The sequence below is a fragment of the Odocoileus virginianus genome, chromosome 12, assembly GCF_023699985.2.
Source record: "Odocoileus virginianus isolate 20LAN1187 ecotype Illinois chromosome 12, Ovbor_1.2, whole genome shotgun sequence".
Classification (NCBI taxonomy): domain Eukaryota; kingdom Metazoa; phylum Chordata; class Mammalia; order Artiodactyla; family Cervidae; genus Odocoileus; species Odocoileus virginianus.
Window position 1 is genome coordinate 28,067,773 of NC_069685.1, and position 20,824 is coordinate 28,088,596.

The 20,824-nt window shown below is 36.2% G+C and overlaps 1 protein-coding gene across 2 annotated transcripts in view; it reads right to left on the minus strand.

The window, feature by feature from the left end:
- The window catches only part of INTU (inturned planar cell polarity protein), a 97,967-nt gene that overhangs the window by 31,809 nt on the left and 45,334 nt on the right, over nucleotides 1-20,824 (minus strand). For both annotated transcript variants that reach the window (XM_020916676.2, XM_020916668.2), the window contains exons 6-9: nucleotides 18,023-18,112; nucleotides 15,230-15,307; nucleotides 11,898-12,087; nucleotides 7,991-8,044 (exon numbers count right to left, since the gene is read on the minus strand). In XM_020916676.2, coding sequence (XP_020772335.2) covers nucleotides 7,991-8,044; nucleotides 11,898-12,087; nucleotides 15,230-15,307; nucleotides 18,023-18,112 — 412 coding nt within the window. The remainder of the gene's footprint in view (nucleotides 1-7,990; nucleotides 8,045-11,897; nucleotides 12,088-15,229; nucleotides 15,308-18,022; nucleotides 18,113-20,824) is intronic.

Sequence of the window (20,824 nt, forward strand, 5' to 3'; positions counted from 1 at the left end):
TAGAGAAGGGAATGGCAACCCACTCCAGTATTCTGCCTGGAGAATTCCACGGAGAGAAGAGCCTAGCATGGGATCGCAAAGAGTCAGACACAACTAAGCAACTAACACTTTCACTTTCATGTATGTGTACAGAAAAGAGTATGGAAGAATACATCCAAACTGTTAGAGCAGTTACAACTGAGGATGGAACTGGTTGAGAGGGATGAGGAAGGAGGACATGTGTTTTTTAGTAATCATGCTAGCATATTTTTATCCCAGTATGCATGCACTACTTTTATAATTAAAAAACAACAAAACAAAACCTAAGGAACACTGGAAATAATCTAAATATCCCTCAACTGGGGGATGGATTAACACTGTGATAACTTCATACAGTGGACTACTGTATGCAGTAAAAAGAACTGAACTACTGATACAATGAATGAATCTCAAATAAATTATGCTACGTGAAAGAAGTAAGACCCATCCTTTTTCATTTGTTTTGACTGCTTTTATGTCAAAGATATTTCCCGTGATGCTTTACTGTCCTCACATTTAAGAATGAGGTGTTAATAAGTTTATCAGAAGCTTTTTGAGGGTATGGAAGCTCTTTGGCTTCACTGTAGGTAAACTTTCAGAAAGAATTTTAATGAAAAATTTTCACATGGTGAAATATACATAAAATTTACTATCTTAATAACTGTTAAATGTACAGCTCAATAGCATTATGCACATTCACACTATTCGCAACCAAATCAGAACTTTTTCCTCTTGCAAAGCTGAAACTTATTATCTATCAAACAAGGACTCTCCATCCCCCTCCCTTCCCCCAGACCCTGGCATCCACTCTTCTACTTTCTGTTTTTATGAAACTGACTACTTTAGGCATCTCCTACATTCTTGCCTGTGAAATCCCATGGACAGCAGAGTGTGATGGGGTACAATCCATGGGGTCACAAAGAGCTGGACACGACTGAGTGAGTAAACAACAATGGGTGAAATCATGCACTATTTTATCTTGTGATGGGCTTGGTTTGCCTTTGTGACGTGCTAGTGTGGTGTCCTTTGGGTTCATCCCTGTTGAGGCATATGTCAAAATTTACTTCCTCTTGGGGGCTAAGTCATGTTTCACAGCATGTATTTTCCATGATTTCTGTCTGTTCGTTCATCTGTTGGTGAACGTGGGTTGCTTTCTCTTTTTGGCTGTTGTGACTGATGCTGCTGTGAAGGTGGGTTTGCAAATGTCTCAATTCTTTTGAGTATATGAACTGCTGGGTCATGTGGTAGTTCTGTTTTTTATTTTTTTGTGGAGACCACCATGCTGTTTTTTTATAACATTTTCACTGCTTTGCATTCCCACGAACAGTGCACAGGGTTTTCAATTTTTCTACATCCTTGCCAACCTTTGGTATTTTTGGGGTTTTGTTTGGTTCTGCTGTTGTTGTTTAGGACCCTGCTTTTTCCACAGAAAATGATCTTGAATATTTTTTCATGTCAGTAGACAGTTTTATAAACATGATTTTAATGGCTATATTATTGAACAGATTCCATAATGTGGTATTTTGTTTCCAGTAATTTTTCAGGGCATAAATAATGCTGTGGAGAATATTCTTAGAAAGAAAATCTTTGGGTACATCCCTGATATTTTCCTTAGTTCCTGGAGGTTGAATTCCTATACCAGAGGATATATATTTTTAATGTATATTGCCAGATTGTTTTCCTGAGAGGTTGCATGAGTTTATATTCCTACTAGCAGTATGACAGTATCATCTACAGTGAACATTTCAGACAAAATTACTTCAGTGTAAGATCATAAATACAAGGTTACCAAGAATATACACCAACTGATAACAATGGTTAACTCTGAGAATAGGGCTGATTTTGATGTATGAGTGGTCAAGCAAAATGCTAGGTTTATGTTTACTGTTTGCATTTCCCCATAAGAATGTACTCATGTAATATTTGTAAAACTAAATATTTAAACTTCCTAATTAAAAAGAGTCAGATGGGAAATATTATTTACCATGTGATTCAACTTATGTGACATTCCAGAAATGGGAAAACCATGTACACAGTAAACAGACCAGTGGTTACAGGAACTGGGGTAGGGAAAGGGACTGACTGTAAAAGGGCACAGAAAAATTTACTTAATATAAATTATACCTTAATAATAATCTTAAAACACTAAAGAAAAGAACAAATCTTAAATCTAATGTCACAAAAAGTTTAGAATAGATCCCTCTTTTTGTAAAATTAAAATTGTGAATTACTCTGCCAGTTCTGACAAATGTGTACAGATGTGTAAGTGCCACCAACATCAAGATATAGAACAGTTCCATCAACACAGTTGCCAATATTTTTTGCTGAGTATTATTCCATTGCATATAAATATATATACCACAATTTGTTCATGGACATTGATTATTAAGCTGATATGAACATTTGTTTACAGGTCTTTGTATTAACATAGATTTATTCTTCTTGGGTAGTTTGATAGCAATGAGTTGGGTTGAGTTCAGTTCAGTTGCTCAGTCGTATCTTGACTCTTTGCAACCCATGGACTGCAGCACGCCAGGCCTCCCTGTTCATCACCAATTTCCAGAGTTTACTCAAACTCATGTCCATTGAGTCGTTGATGCCATCCAACCATCTCATCCTCTGTCATCTCCTTCTCCTATCTTCAGTCTTTCCCAGCATCAGGGTGTTTTCCAATGAGTCAGTTCTTTGCATCAGGTGGCCAAAGTATTGGCACTTCAGCTTCAGCATCAGTCCTTCCAGTGAATAGTCAGGATTGATTTCCTTTAGGATGGACTGGTTAGATATCTTTGCTGTCCAAGGGACTTTCAAGAGTCTTCTCCAACACCACAGTTCCAAAGCATCAATTCTTCGGCACTCAGCTTTCTTTATGGTTCAACTCTCAAATCCATAAACAACTACTGGAAAAAACCATAGCTTGGACTAAACGGACCTTCGTTGGCAAAGTAATGTCTCTGCCTTTTTTTTTTAAATATCTCTGCTTTTTAATAAGCTGTCTAGGTTGGTCATAACTTTTCTTTCAAGGAGCAAGTGTCTTTTAATTTCATGGCTGCAGTCACCATCTAGAGTGATTTTGGAGCCCCCCAAAGTAAACTGTTTCCATTGTTTCCCCATCCATTTGCCATGAAGTGATGGGACTGGGTGCCATGATCTTAGTTTTCTGAATGTTGAGTTTTAAGCCAACTTTTTCACTCTCCTCTTGCACTTTCATCAAGAGGCTCTTTAGTTTTTCGCTTTCTGCCATAAGTGTGCAGTCATGTGCATATCTGAGGTTATTGATTTCTCCTGGCAATCTTGATTCCAGCTTGTGCTTCATCCAGGCCTGCATTTTGCATGATGTACTGTGCATATAAGTTAAATAAGCAGGGTGACACTATACAGTCTTGAGGTATTCCTTTCCTGATTTGGAACCAGTCTGTAGTTCCATGTCCAGTTCTAACTGTTGCTTCTTGACCTGCATACAAATTTCTCAGGAGGTAGGTAAGGTGGCCTGGTATTCCCATCTCTTTAAGAATTTCCCACAGTTTGTTATGATCCACACAGTCAAAGGCTTTGGTGTAGTCGACAGACCAGAAGTAGATGTTTTTCTGAAACTTGCTTTTTTGATGATCCAACGGATGTTGGCAATTTGATCTCTGGTTCCTCTGCCTTTTCTAAATCCAGATTGAACATCTGGAAGTTCATGGTTCACATACTGTTAAAAGCCTGGCTTGGAGAATTTTGAGCATTACTTTGCTAGCCTGTGAGATGAGTACAATTGTGCAGTATTTGAGCATTCTTTGGCATTGCCTTTCTTAGGGATTGGAATGAAAACTGACCTTTTCCAGTCCTGTGGCCACTGCTGCATTTTCCACATTTGCTGGCATATTGAGTGTAGCACTTTCACAGCATCATCTTTAAGGATTTGAAATAGCTCAACTGGAATCCTATCACCTCGACTGGCTTAGTTCATAGTGATGCTTCCTAAGGCCCATTTGACTTCGCATTCCAGGATGTCTGGCTTTAGGTGAGTGATCATGTCATTGTGATTATCTGGGTCATGAAGATCTTTTTTGTACAGTTCTTCTGTGTATTCTTGCCACCACTTCTTAGTATCTTCTGCTTCTGTTAGGTCCCTACCATTTCTGTCCTTCATTGTGCCCATCTTTGCATGAAATGTTCCCTTGGTATCTCCAATTTTCTTGAAGAGATCTACTGCTTTCCTCTATTTCTTGCACTGATCACTGAGGAAGGCTTTCTTATCTCTCCCTGCTGTTCTTTGGAACTCTGCATTCAAATGGGTGTATCTTTCCTTTTCTCCTTTGCCTTTTGTTTCTCTTCTTTTCACAGCTATTTGTAAGGCCTCCTCAGACAACCATTTTGCCTTTTTGCATTTCTTTTTCTTGGGGATCGTCTTGATCACTGCCTCCTGTACAATGTCATGAGCATCCCTCCATACTTCTCCAGGCACTTTATCAGATCTAATTCCTGGAATCTATTTGTCACTTCCACTGTGTAATCGTAAGGGATTTGATTTAGGTCATACCTGAATGGTGTAGTGGTTTTCCCTACTTTCTTCAATTTAAGTTTAAATTTGGCAATAAGGAGTTCATGATCTGAGCTACAATCAGCTCCCAGTCTTGTTTTTTCTGACTGTATAGAGCTTCTCCATCTTTGGCTTCAAAGAATATAATCAGTCTAATTTTGGTATTGACCATCTGGTGATGTCCACAGTACAGATGTTTAGGTTATTAAGAAATTTCCAAACTCTTTTCCAAACAATTGTATCATTTTACATTATCAATTTATCAACTTTTGTGTATTGTGTCTTGATATTGTAGACAAGGAATCCCAACAGATCTTTTTCTAACCAGTTAGTTCAACTGTTCACTAAAATGATGTTCTATGAACACAAGTGTTAGAGTTTTAATTAAACCTACAAATCTAGGTTCTGAAAACCTACATATTTTAATACTTTGGATCTAAACTGCTCCTAATGATTAGTATCTAGTTAATTTTTTTTTTCTCCATTGGTGAAAAAATGTACGACCTGTGAACAGTTCTCCTTGCTTAAATTTCCACTCTTTTTACAAACAAAATACCCTTCCATTTGCTCTGGATCTTAGCTAAGACTAAGCCTCCCTTTCAAGTGAACCACCTCCCTCTACTTTCACCAGCAGTCTGCTAAAGAATGACCCAGCCTCCCTGCTTCTACTTCCTAACGTCCCATTTACTTTTAAGAAACTTTCATTACTGAAAATTTTAGCACATACAAAAACAGAATAATATATTAGCTCCTAGGTACCCATCACTACCCAAGCTTCAACAAAGACCAGTACATGGCTAATCTTGTTTCATCTCTCTCCTTCTTCCCTCTCCCTGATGAATTATTTCCAAATCAATTCCAGATGTTGTATCATTTCATCTGTAACTACTTTAGAATGTATCTCTGAAACAGAAGGACTTAAAAAAAAAATACATACCCAGAATATCATTACCACATCTAAAGAATTATTCCCACCTAATATCCAGTTATCTGTGTTTACGTGTTCTTGATCGACTCATACACATTTTAAAATATTTTGTTTGTTTGAATCAGAATCCAAGTAAGATCCATATACTGACATTGGTTGGTGTTTCTGGAGTCTCTTGTAACTGATAGATTCTCTCAATTTCTCCTGACTGCGTGCCACCCCCCATGCCCCTACTACCCCACACCCCATCTTCTAATCTACTTGCTGAAGAAACCATCCTGTTGTGTTTCCTAGTCTGAATTTTGCTGACAGCAATCCCCCTTCTCCAAATGGGGTCGTCTAATATGCCCCTCTTCCCCTGTATTTTCTACAAATTGGTAGTTAGACCTTGAGGTATGATCGAGTATATTTCATAGGTGGTTTGTGTGCTTCCAACAGGAACCATATACTGTCTGGCTGACTTTCTTTTTGTGATGTTAACTGCTGCCAATCACTGCTTAGATCCTTTAACTCACTGAAAAATGACATTCCAATTCTGTCATTCTTGCTTGATATGTTAGATAGACCAATTCCATAAAGAGAACTTCCAGATGTTTAAGCTGGATTTAGAAAAGGCAGAGAAATCAGAGATCAAATTGTCAACATCCTTTGGATCATAGAAAAAGCAAGAGAGTTCCAGAAAAACATCTACTTCTGCTTTATTGACTATGCCAATAGTCAATGCCACAGAGCCTTTGGCTCTGTGGATCACCACAAACTGTGGAAAATTCTTAAAAAGATGGGAATACCTGACCACCTTACCTGCCTCCTGAGAAATCTGTATGCAGGTCAAGAAGCAACAGTTAGGACTGGACATGGAACTACAGACTGGTTCCAAATCAGGAAAGGAATACCTCAAGACTGTATAGTGTCACCCTGCTTATTTAACTTATATGCACAGTACATCATGCAAAATGCAGGCCTGGATGAAGCACAAGCTGGAATCAAGATTGCCAGGAGAAATCAATAACCTCAGATATGCAGATGACACCACACTTATGGCAAAAAGTGAAGAAGACTAAAAAGCCTCTTGATGAAAGTGCAAGAGGAGAGTGAAAAAGTTGGCTTAAAACTCAACATTCAGAAAACTAAGATCATGGCACCCAGTCCCATCACTTCATGGCAAATAGATGGGGAAACAATGGAAACAGTGACAGTCTTTATTTTCTTGGGCTCCAAAATCACTGTAGATGGTGATGAAATTAAGCAGTCATGAAATTAAGACATTTATTTGCTCCTTGGAAGAAAAGCTATGACAAACTTAGACAGCACAGTAAAAAGCAGAGACATTACTTTGCCAATGAAGGTCCATCTAGTCCAAGCTATGGTTTTTTCCAGTAGTCATTTATGGATGTGAGAGTTGGACCATAAAGAAAACTGAGTGCCGAAGAATTGATGCTTTGGAACTGTGGTGTTGGAGAAGACTCTTGAGAGTCCCTTGAACTGCATGGAGATCAAACCAGTCCATCCTAAAGGAAATCAATCCTAACTATTCATTGGAAGGACTGATGCTGAAGCTGAAGTGCCAATACTTTGGCCACCTGATTCGAAGAACTGACTCATTGGAAAAGACCCTGATGCTGGGAAAGATTGAAGGCAGGAGGAGAAGGGGATGACAGAGGATGAGATGGTTGGATGGCATCACCGACTCAACGGACATGAGTCTTAGCAAGCTCTGGGAGTTGCTGATGGGACAGGGAAGCCTGGCGTGCTGCAGTCCATGGGGTTGCAAAGAGGCAGACATGACTGAGCGACTGAACTGACTGACTGTAAAGAGAAACTCCCCTCATCTCTATTTGGTAACCTTGAGATATGGTTTAGACAGGAAAGGAAATCAATGTTAGATTCTTTCTCCCTAATTACTGTTTCACAGTAACAGATGGGTTCCTTAGGATTCTCCAAAGCTGACCAATAACTTTCTTTTTTCTTTAGTACCATTATGAACTGTTAGACTTAGACTTAGATATATCTGATGTGTTTCAATCCAATGCAGTTATTATCCTTACAGATGCTCAAGTGGGAGCCTCTTCAAGTTGTTTCCTAATTACTTGAACCTTAAATTAAATCTAGTAAATTTTGAAAGCTTCCTGGATGTCTGATATAACAAGATGTTGCCAGGCTTATCTTGTACATTTTCAGCCCTAAATCTGGATTCAGCCATTTCTCATAGGAGTCTTAGTTGCCTTAATTGAACCACATTATTTATACACAATGGCCTGGGTGCTAGTAATGCTTTGGTGGAACAGAGCTAGGAAATATATTTCACTAGACAGAGCTAGGAAATATATATATATTTTAAATGATTAAAAACCATAACTACCAATCAATATAACATGTATGGTCTTTCTTTCAAAGCCCAGTTATAAATGATACTGCATATAATGATTATTACATGCCCCCTTGGAAAATACTTATAATAATGACTGATTTACAAAGTAAGAAATAAACAATGAACTTTTCCTAAAATCCACTGCTTCTCTTACCAGTTCTGCAAAATCTGCGGCCTCCAAGTCACTCAATGCCGTGTCTAATTCCAACTATATGAAAAAAAAAAAAAACCAGTAACACAAACATTTAATTTTTATTACTTACTTTTTAGTACTGGCCATATAAAAGTGCTTAATTACTTGTGCATGCCAAGTTGCTTCCATCGTGTACGACTCTTTGCGACCCCGTGGACTGTAGCCACCAGGCTCCTCTGTCCATGGGATTCTCCAGGCAAGAATCATGGAGTGGGTTGCCATTTCCTCCTCCAGTAATCACTTGAAGAAGTAAATAAATACCTCTCTCTCCTTTGTGTTATTTAAGGAATGTCCCAAAATGGAACATTTTACTTTTAAGCTTTGCAATTACAAAAATAAAATTAGTGTATTTTAACATACAGGTATTTTTCCCTTACATCTTCATACTGCAAAATGGGCTTCACTCTCTATTCAGTTCAAACTAATTTATGAAGTTACAAAGCTGCATTACAGTTTTGTCAGAAAAGCTTTTAACCTATTAAAAATCTTAAGAGGAAAATCAATCTTGATATAGCCAATCTATTATGAATTGTCTATTTTTCTATTTTCTATATATTTCTCAACAGTTGGATCTTGGAAAATATCAACATTCTTCCCTGTCTCTTGCCTTTAAACTCTTTTGTATAAAAAGACTGTTAATCTTTATTCATGGATTAAATCATGAAAGCAAGTGTTCCCCTGGAACCTGGCACAGTTTAACCACCCTACAGAGTTATTAGAAAAATCTCTTACTTAGGATTTAGCTTCTGTTCCTATGGAAGATGCTGGAACTCTTTCATGTATTTGTTCTTCCCTGAAGCATTCAAAATTTTAAAGCACAATATATTTAATCTGAGGTTTAGTCTGTAATGCATATATATAAACTGGAAACTATTGATAGTTAAATTTGTAGCATATATGGTATTTGTGAAAAATAATCCTGTTTTTTGTTTTTTTAAAAGGCCAAGGGCACTCTCTGCAGGACTGTTTCACAAACTGTGTCTTACTGAGATGACAGAAGCTTTGGAAACATTAGTCATGCCTCTCAATGCTTTTCACACGGTGTGACTTATTACTCATTTGTGACCTACATTTTTCTGCATCTAGCAAATACTTCATGTTCTCCTTTTTGTGGCTGTAGTTTCTGTTGTGAAAAACTATAGGACAAAAAGAAAATTACCTACTTAAGATTTCTGATCACAGAAATGTTAAACAGGTTGCTATTCCTGCTACTGAACTTTATAGCAATTACTATAATTGCTTCTTCATACTCCTTAAGAGAAGAAGTAAAATATCTTTTCTCTTAATTATTCCAGTGTATCTTAGGGAAAAAAAATTTTTTTTAAAGTCTGACATACAAAATAAGGAAAGAAAACTGAAGTGCAACCTCATCATATACTAAATTCAGAACAAGTATATTTTTCTCCGACTTAAAAGCAATTATTCCCATCTACAAGTTATCAGGTATAAATTACCTCACACACCTATATGTTTTTAACTAGATTTCTCAAGGCACAAAATTTCTTACTGTTTTCCATATAGTCAATAAATCCTACTATTTTTAATCACAGTAAGAAATCTCAAAGGGAAAAGCAAAGCATATGAGTTCTTTGAGTCTGCTGATAAAACAAAAACAAAAACTTCAAGGATTACCATGTATTTCAAACTTTACATTCATCAGAGACTTTCAGATCACTTTATCAGAGCATATCTATCTCTTTCCAAAAATATTATTCTTAATTCTCTTAACTAGACTACAAAATGTAAAAACATCTCAGCTATACCCTCACTGTTTCCCATGTAGAAGTTCCACCTACCCAACTACACTGTGAGCATCCAAAGGACTGTTTTGGATTCCCAGAGCATAGCACACCTCTGAGTACTCGGCACAGTAAAGGCTGACCTCCATATAGAAATGTCAGACTCAGAAAGTACAAGTACAACCAAAGCTCTGGTGAGATAAAGCAACAGGTATGATTTGAGTCAAAAGATTACAGAATATACATCAGTTCACACAGTGACTTCTCAGTGTGATATTCTCTTAGGCTGATAAAAATAAAGTATACAGGGTGGGAGGTGGGAGGGAGGGTCAAGGGAGGAGACATATGTATGCCTATGGCTGATTCATGTTGATGCGCGGCGGAAGCCAACGCAATACTGTGAAGCAATTATCCTTCAATTAAAAATTAGTAAATTTTTTAAAAGTATATAGTCCTTTTAATCAAATATATGCTAAGCTAAGGGGAATAATGTCAATAAAAGAGAAATCTGAAAACAGGAAGAAGCCTTCACATGGAATTTATAAGACTAAAATAGGCTGTATTTTTAAATGTCTTAAACTTCTTAGAAGGAAAATATTTAATCTTAATATATCCAAAGTCTAAAGACACTGCCCCTAAAAACATTTAGTCTTATATCTCTACTCTCACAGAAGAGACTATATATTCTGTGGAGAAAACATTTCTTTAAGTGAAGAGAGTCTTAGGGGAAAGAACTTGGGCAAAATTCATGAGATGATGCTGTACGTGATTAACTGCTCAGTGCTGTCTGACTCTTTGCGACTCCATGGACCACAGCCCACCAGGCTCCTCTGTCTATGGAATTTTCCAGAAAAGAACACTGGAGTGGCTTGCCATTTCCTACTCTAGAAAAAAGGTGATGGCACCTCTGACTAACAAAATGTCCTGTGTCTTTCAGAAGAAAAAAGACCCCAGAATGGACATGAGGCAGACTTTGGAACCAGGGTCTTTCTATATTAAATGTAAAGTTATCTAATTAAACTCTCTCTTTTGAACACTTACAATTTCTTATTGAGGGGAGTAGAATTATATATTCCATACTTTTCAGTATGGAAATGATTTAGGAAAATGATAATCATTGGCCTCAGATAAAAAAATGCAGCAGGAGGCAGTTGACAGAGGCAAGGACAAAAAAAAGAATACCAGAAGGTAAAGTTTCCTTTAAACATGCTCTAACCCCTCAACTCCCTCCAGTTATACAATATATAATACTACTTTCACAACTATAATTACAACAATGTGCCAGGCATGACTCTAAGAATTTTATGTATTATAACTTCTTTATGAAGTAGATACTATTATTGTTCCCATTTTACAGATGAGAAAGCTGAGTAAAGAGACTGATATATCAATTTAAATTATCACTAAACTGTCAAAAGGCATACTTATTTGATCATATATTGTAGAATTCCATGAAGAGCACAATTTTGAATTGGGGTTTTACTACAACATAGCTTGAGTTTCTTCATGGACAAGGAACTGCTATGGCGTGGTGCCTCATTAATACTGTTACAAATGCTGTGGCTAAATATACTGTTGTTTATGAATATGTCTGAAATGAGTCTTCAATCATTCAGTCATTTCAATCAGTAAAGTTATTCTGGATCTAGAAATGACTAAAATCACATTGATAACCCTCATGAACCTTACCTTTGGGTGAGCTATCTATGGGACAATGCTAAGGCTAATTACAGATGCTCATGTAAACAAAAATTTTGGTATTATTCATGGAGTTTGTATTTCAGTTAAGAATATTTGTTAAGCAATCATTTCATCCACCTAACTCAATGACCCTGCATTATAAAATCAAAACCACAGAATTAAAAAGTAAGACACACATATATTATGATTTCCAAAAAGTATTCCAAGTTTGAACAAAGCTTGAATGTTAAAGTAAGATGAGAGAACTAATTTTTATTCAAAAAGAAAAAGTCCACTGCACTGGACCTCCTGCCATATCAACTAGTTGCCCTTTTAACTCTTACCCACAATCCTGAAAATAACAAAAAGCCTATGGAGAAGAAAAAAAAAGAAAATAAAGAACTATAAGGCAACTGGCTCTGATTCTTATTTATGACACCTAAGAGTACCTTAATTTCCTGGGGAAGTATGAGCCACCGAACTCCAGGGAGATTGTCTAAAAGTACTGCACTGGAAGCATCATACTGCTGTGTGCTGGGACTGGCACTTGAATGTAGTTTACTGGGCTGAAGTGCTCTTTGGAAAAACAAGCTGAAAAAATGATCCAAACGAGGAACATTCTCAACCTGGCAAAAGGCACTGAAAAAAAAGAGCTGTAATGTTAGAACAACACATGCAAATGGCGGTCATTGCTTGTACAAGCCTAAAGGGACTGGATCTTGCCCAACTACATAGGTTCTCTTCCTTACTCCTCCCTTAATGAGAATTACATAGCCATAAGGTAACTGATAGAGTGTGTTAAGAAAATCACCCTGTCAATATTTTTTACCCTAAAACTTTATTCTCAAATGCACTGGGCAGATGGTACTATGGGAAAACCACAGAGCTAACACAAGTGGTATATCTAGAACAGAATGGGGTGAAGTACCCTTTTAGCAAAAAATGTAAGTTGCTTTCACTTTTAATTATTTCTCAACCATTTACAACTCCCAATATCTTTCAGTCAACATAGGATAACAAAAAGATTCTGAGCTTCTAGAACAGATCTGACTAAATCCTATCAGTGCTTTTCACTAGGTAGATCTCTCAGGAAAATCATCTAACCTTTCTCTGAACTTTTGTTCTCAACTCTAAAAACAGGGATAATACAATCTAACTAACTCTCATGAAAAGTACCTAGTATACAATAAGTACTCATTATGCTATTTCTTACTGGTATACAGTAAACACATGATTAGTCTAAGTTATTTCCTCCCCTCTTTGCTAATGAAGGCACAGCTATTTAAAAACTTAAAAAAAAACACAACACACCTTAGTTTCAATGATTTAAAAGTAGTATAGCATTACTGACAACCATTCAGTGGTATAGACTACTGGATAACACAATAACTGATACACACACACACACACACACACCATTAATATATCAGAATAATATTCACTGATTCATTCAACTAATTACTTGAGTGCCTACTGTGTTTCAGGCACTATTCTCATGGATGGAGGTACAGCAATAAAAATATCAAGACAAAAGACAAAGTCTCTACTCCCATGGAGCTCACATTCTACTGGAGAATGATGATAAATGATCAAAATGTAAAAACATGAACTTGTACAAAGGACTAAGCAGAGAACAGGGCTGTCTGAATGGGTGAGGTGACTGGCTGGCTATTTTAAATCAAATGGTTAGGGAAGGATCTCTGAGAAGGAACAGGGCATTTAAGCTGAGGTCCTGAGGTCAAGAGGGTCTAGTGAGATGGAAGAGTATAAAAGGCAGGGTGTGAACAGGCTTGACCAGGATGCCTGCAGAACAGTACAGAAGGGTGGTGTGGATTGAGATCTGAAATCAGAAGGATATGTGGGAGCCACATAATAATGTAGAAAGATCATTCTGACTTTGGAAATTAAAGAGGCAAGGATGGAGGCAAGGAAATCAGGACGTTACTGTAGGAATGAGCCACAGCAGTAGTTGGGACAGGGTAATAGTGAAGATGGAGAGAAATGGATGGATTTGAGATTTGTTTTGGAGACAGGTTGATCAGGATTTGTTGATGGATTGGCTGGGAATGATGAAGGAAACATCTTTAATTTGATCACAACACTAAACTTTGTTAAGGTATAATCAGTTTTCTGTCACTTACAGAGGACTAACCAGCTCACAACTTACAAATGATAATTTAAGTTTTGGACTTTTTAGTCATTTCATAATTTTTCACAATAGGCCTTTAAAATCTTTCATAATCAGAAAAAAGTGATTAAAAAATTATAGCAAAATGACTGTTAATATGGTGGATCCATACTGCTTCTTGGTTTCAAGAACTCAGTGGGTCTTGAAATTTATTATTTTAGTTTGCCTTTCAAATTCTAACTTGGATAAGAAAAAAACTGCTTAAATTTGCTGTCAGCTTGGAGTTGCTTCCAAATCAATGGAAGCTAAATATCAAAATGAAATTCAGAGAAATCAAGAGTCCATCTGCCCTCAACCTACTTCATTGGAATTTATAGAACAACTCCAATTGTTTTATCTTCATATACAGAATTCATTACAGGAATTTAATCTTTGATCATCTCTAGTTTTTGAAAATAGAGATTCAGCAATATTTGCTCATCTAGTATAAATTTAAGGAGGTAGTTTATAACGACCTTAAGAGTCCTTACTGTCACTGGTTAACATTTTTCTTACTAGTAAAAGATAAAAGCACTATATATGAATGCCCAGCCTTTTATAGTTCACACATTTGGAAAATGCTAATACGTAATTGGATTTGAGAGGAAGGTGTCTCCTAAGAGGCTCCTGGAGGAAAATACTGCAAATTAGACAATTTCTACAGATGACATCATCACAGAAAATTCCTTTAGGCAGCTCTGAGAACAGTGACAACAAAGCTGATACTACTATGGTTTGGAAAAGTGTATAAACTGTCTTTGGAATTTTTATATTGATATAATCTTAAGGCTTTGAATTAAAGGTACCATTTTAGCCCTCTGAAGTACTGGGAATTACAAAAATCCTCCAAAGAGAAAAAAAAAAATCTATTTCCCACTCATAATTTTACATGTTCAAATGTTAAATGACTACCTCAAATTTCCTCCTTCAGATCAAGAAAGATGTAGCATATACTGCAAGGTTAAAAAAGCAAGAAGCAGAAAAATATGCAGTGTGAGCTCACATGTTAAAAAAAAAATGTGTATATTCATGTTATATAGACAATATTGGGTTGGTCAGAAAGTTCATTCAGGTTTCTTTGTAACATCTTGTGGAAAAAAACCAAATGAACATTTTGGCCAACTCAATATATGGAAGAATATACATGAAAATAAATAGTCAATTACCTTTTCCACTATGTCTTTTATTTATTTTAATAGCACATTTTTTTACTAAAAAAAAATAAGGAAAAATATCACATTTTAGGAGAGTAATTTGACAATGGTCTTTTAATCAGAAGAAAACACAAAAAAAACTTATTTGAAATCTTCTTACTCTTTTCTGTATCTGTTCTGAAGAAATGCTTACATTTGCCTCTACAAAAATATATCAAATCACAATGTAATTGTGCTTACATCACTATTTCACAAAACTTATGAGATCAAAAAAAGAAAAAGCACTGGATCAAATGAAAACCTGCCTAGAGCTGTAAAATAAAAGCCAGACATGAAGGATGAGAAAATAAGGTAAACAATAACAACAACAAATAACTTAACCAAGGAACACTATTAAGCACAAAAAATAATTTAGAATCATATACTTAAAATGTGAGATTCAATTCAAAGAAGTACTCACCTATCTAAAGAACCATACATAAATTTTAAGGTTTGGGCAACATCTTCTATCATATTCCTTAGCTGAGGAAGAGGTACTCTTAAAAAAAAAAACAAAATAACATCTGTTCATTTATAACATAGACAACTGATTTCATAACAAAAGAAGCAGATCTTTACATTATATATATATGAAAAATATGAAAAGTATGTATGTTAACTATGAGTACAGCTGTGTAAAATGGTTGTTTCCTGTAGAACCAAAAATTCTGACATCTAGATTTGGGATTCTAACATGAGTCAAGTACAAACTTTTATATCACCATCTACATTACTTAATCCTCTTAGGATTTAATGGATTTAATCTCCTTTATGTGTAAAATGGGACCATAATCACTAAACCTTCTCAGAAGGTTCATTTTGAGGATTAAATAAAAGTAATACATATAAGTTAGTGCAATATCTGGGCACATAGAAAGAAATGTGAATTCTTGACATTTCCCAGTAATACTAAAATCTCAACTGAACCTCTAACTTTTGTGACAAAATGACACCCCTTAATGAAAGAGAAAGGAAAGAAATGGGACTTAACACTTTCACATTGAAGCCTTGCAGGAATTTTACAAAGCAGGTCTTACTACCCCCGTTACACCAATGGGTAAACTGAGGTTTAAGAAGTAACTTCTGCCAGGAAACCCAGGGAGTAGAACCTACTGGTGGGCTCCGAGGTTACTCTCTACTACCTCTCACTGTCTTCCTGGTTATGTCCTCACTGTTGACTGCAGCCACCACAGTAAGGTGATCTCCCCACTGAGAAAACACGTTACTACTGGAGTATATGCCCCACTCTGTCCTCTGCGGGGCAATGCTTTTCTCATCCTGACTGTAAAAGGTATAGTGATGAAGAAAGAAACATACAGACTGTGGCATTAAGACAGACAAGGGAAAAAAATCCCGGGGATGCCAGTTCAATTACAAACCACATGCACGATGTTGCAGATACAGAGATGTACAAACCGACACTGAGGAGGCACTTGGGCATGATCGCTCAATACTCTATTTCCCAATCAGAACAAACGAGAACAATAATAACTACCTTTCACAGTCATGTGAAACAAGATGAAACAAGGAAAAAGAGTCTGCTACAGAGTGGTTGACATGAGCAGTAAGACAGCTGGGTGAAGAGGTGGCTGGGACTATTCCTGACTTGAAGCTCAGGTTAGAGAAGGAGGAGGACCTTCCAATCCATTCTAACTTAACCAGCCAAGTTCTCTAGGAAGGAAATGACATAAGAATTTAGGAAAGGCCCCCTCCCCACCTCCACTGCACTAATAAAGATTGAGAAAATGTCTAGAGCAAAACCTTGATCGAGCTCAGCAGTGACAGTCCTTTTTTTGGCTTCAGGGCAAAACCTGTGAACACTGTCTCTAGCTGCCTAAATGTGACTGGTGGCATCACATGGTGACATCAGAATGTGGGGGAGCAGCCTCTGCCCACTTCTTTAGCTGGGCCTTCCTCTTTGCTTTCTAACTGCACACACTACCTTATCTTACCACTGTATTAACTGTTATCAACTGTATCTTTTCTTTTGCCTTTTGGGCTACTACAAAAGTCTAAAGGCACTACGCCGCCTTTTACCTGCCACCACACTGTAAAGCATCTTATTCTGGATATTCTCCAATTTGTATAAACCCATACTGTGAAAACAACTCAATTTTTCATTACACAACCCATGGCATAGGGCAGTCTCCTCGCAGGGTTCATTATAGTCCTTTTTTAGACAGAAAAATGCACATGCATTTTTCTAAGCAACGACTAAGTCACTTCAGTCGTGTCTGACTCTTCGTGATTCTATGGAGTGTAGCCTGCTGGGCTCCTCTATTGATGGGATTCTCTAGGCAAGAATACTAGAGTGGGTTGCCATGCCCTCCTCCAAGGGATCTTCCTGACCTAGGGACTGAACTTGTGTCTATTATGTCTCCTGCATTGGCAGATGGGTTCTTAACCACTAGTACCACCTGGGAAGCCTGAAAAATGCACATTAGCTGATTAAAGAGAACCATCATGTAATAGTACCACTATCCCATCATGTGAACATTTTTGATTCTCTTTCTGTCCAAAATTAAAGACCCTTTTAAAACACAATCATTTTAATATTTTTCATTGCAGACTCCGATGGAGTTCCTGTTTGTGGTGTTAAAACAAGTTCACACACTGTTTGATACTCTTGCCCTTGAGTGTGGGCTGGATTTAGTAATTCAATTCTAACACATATATAGATAAATGTCAGTCCACTCTTAGCCAACTATTAAAATAAGATATATTTCAAAATACTTCCAAAAAAGTTAAGAAGAGGACCATGATAAGACATAACATTAAAGAAATCACTTTAAAGTTAAATATTCATTATTTGGTCAAAGATATTCAACATCAAGGCAAAACATCTTTCTGCTGACCTTTACTTCTCCAAAATAGCCAACAGGAAAAAGAACAAAAACTGTAAACATGCAAAATCCAAACCATGATACTGTCAAAAGTCTGAGCAGAGGACAAGCTGATCTCAGCCACGTCTGGTCACATCTTAGAGGAAAATGTACTGACAGCCTTACTGATTAATCCAGGCGGGCTGTCCTGGTACCTTTCTGCACTCTTCATGCCAAATGAACACAGGCAGCCATTAAACCAGTGCAGCAAACCTTTCCATTGTAAAACTTCCTAACTGACCTTTTGACAAAAATGTCATCACTTTAATGAAACAGACTTTATCAGCAGTATTTTAGAAATGAATTTAAGGTAAACAAAAATCCCAACTTACTCCTCGGCAGGCAGGCCAATTAACAACAGCTTGTCAGATTCTTTCCAATAAGCTATATGAATTTGTTTTCCATTTAAAAAAAGGGATGAGCTAAGAAAAAAAGAGTCAAAATGAAATTAAGAATATCTTTAAGTGGCATAAAATTATAAACAGTCATTTAGAAAAGATTACATATGGTATGATTTAAGAACCGCATGCTTAATAAGCAAATTTTTTGGCATATACCTAATTGCCACACAGAAAAGGCAAGGAATTGTACAACATAAACATATTCTAAAATACATACTTCAAAAAGCTCACAAAAACTTGGTCAAACAAAAGTAGACTCTTATAGCAAAAAGCTATTGAAACTCTTATTAACATTAATTGACTATATACACATTTTTTAAGAAGAAAGCTTCTATCTCAGTGTGTTAACAAATCTTTACTGATTATCTATTTATGAACCTAATTTACTAAAAGAGATTACAAAGAAGTAAGATATCATCCCAGCCTCAAAACATAATCACTTAGTATGGGACACATAAATAAGTAACCAAAATGTTGTCAGATTTAAATGTATTCTCAAGGAAACATTTGGAGTGATAAGATATATTCATGATGGTGATGGTTTCAGGGTCTATACCAATGTCAAAAGTGATCAAATTATACAGTTTACATATATGCCATTTACTATACTTCAATTATATTTTAATTAATTTGGAAAACAATGTGTTCTAAAGAGAGATACAATAATAAACTATGGAAACAGATAATATGATTCAATCTTACAGTGTGCGTAGGTGGTGAAAAGGTGTTTTCTTTGAAATTAAAATATGCCCATCAGTCTTTTATCTATTGAGTCTCAGGACACAGTGTACTTTCTTTACTACAGTAGATGAGCATGTGAGGTTTTAAAAAGGATGTTAGTTTTGCCTTAATAAAGTTTAAAAATTGCATGTACTTTTAGACAAATATAATTTTACTATAGTTTTAAAACTGTATGCAACAAAAAGACACATGTTGCTAAGGAATCCATGAAATAATAATAATCTTCATACTCTTTCAAAAAAGTTTTTCCTATATATATTTACTGTTTTCCACATCTGATGATGGTTTAGTTGCTAAGTCATGTCCAACTCTTGCAAACCCATGGACTGCAGCCTGCCAGGCTCCTCTGTCTATAGGATTTCCCAGGTAAAAATACTGGAATGGGTTGTCATTTCCTTTTCCAAGGGATCTTCCTGACCCAGGGACTGAACCTGCATCTCCTGCATTGGCAGGCAGATTCTTTACCACTGAGCCACCAGGGAAGCTGCATCCACATGTCTAATCCATATCTTATCTAACAAAAATCTAAATATGAAGATCTGAATATCAAAGATCTAAAATATCTGTACTTTAGAGGAAAATAAAATCCACATGGAGAAACTTAAAACACATCTTCTTACTAAAAAGATTAGAAATGAGGTCTGCACCATAAAAACATGTTAGGAGAAGGAAGCTAGTCACAAATAACGACATATTTCAATTTCTTTCTTACAAAATGTCCAGAATAGGGAAATCTATAGAGGCAAAAAGTAGATTAGTGGGTGCTTAAGGTTTGGGGGTGAGTAGGTGAATGAATATCTGAAAGGTAGAGTTCTTCTTTCAGATAATAAAAATGTTCTCAAACTGACTCTGGTGATGGTTTCACGTTATCTTCAAATATCAAAAACCATCCAATTGTATACTTTAAGTGGGTGAATTGGATGGTGAATGAACTATATCTCAATAAAACTATTATAAAAAATTTTAAATGCCTATGTCATGCTTTTATGAATGTGTGTGCTGTGCCTTATCACTCAGTTGCGTCCAACTCCTTGCGACCCCATGGACTGCAGCCCACCAGGCTCCATGGGGATTCTCCAGGCAAGAATACTGGAGTGGGTTGCCGGGTCCTCCTCCAGGTTTATGACTGTGAATATATACTAAATGGAGCCTCAGTTACTAGCATTCTGTAATGAACTAATCTTTCCTACATACACTATATTAAAAGTCCCAGAGTTAAATATCACTTTCATTTAGAAAAACAAAAAATTCTTCCTGTTATCTTGCAGATCCTATCTATTAAGATCCTAGACAAAGACCTACTGTATAGCACAGGAAACTATACTCAATACTTTACAATTACCTATTACAAAGGGAAAAGAATCTAAAAAGGATGTGTGTGTGTGTGTGTGTGTGTGTGTGTACACTGTGCTGTACATGGGAAATTAACACATTGTAAACCAACAATATACTTCAATAAAACATAAAATCCTAAAGGTGTCATTTTAATCAGAAGGTGGGAAAAGAAAAGTTAAAGCCTAGAAAATCCAACTTGATATTCTATCAGTATTGAAGGGCTCATAAAATTTGAGATAAACTTTTTTTGGTAAAGTCCAAACTGTTGAAAAATTAAGAAAAATAGTTTATAATCTGTAGATCTATTTTATGAAAAAAAGCAAAAAAAAAAAAAAAAAATCTCAAAAACTTTGAACCCCCTCTTCCCACAAGTTAACTATAAAATTTCAAAGTCAGGAAATATTATCATGATATCACCTTCTGAATACTCTTTCTAAAGTGTATGTGTATTGTGTATTTTTCTATCATTGTTTTAAGAACAAAACATTTTGAACTACATGAAAAATTTGTATTCAGTCATCCTTACCAAACACAAAGCTATTGTCAAGCAAGTTAATAATCAAGATACAATCACAAAAAAGCCAAGATTCATCATAATGCCATGCTTAATAGAGACCACTTTTATGAAAAATTCTAAAATGCAGGTCATTAGTCTAA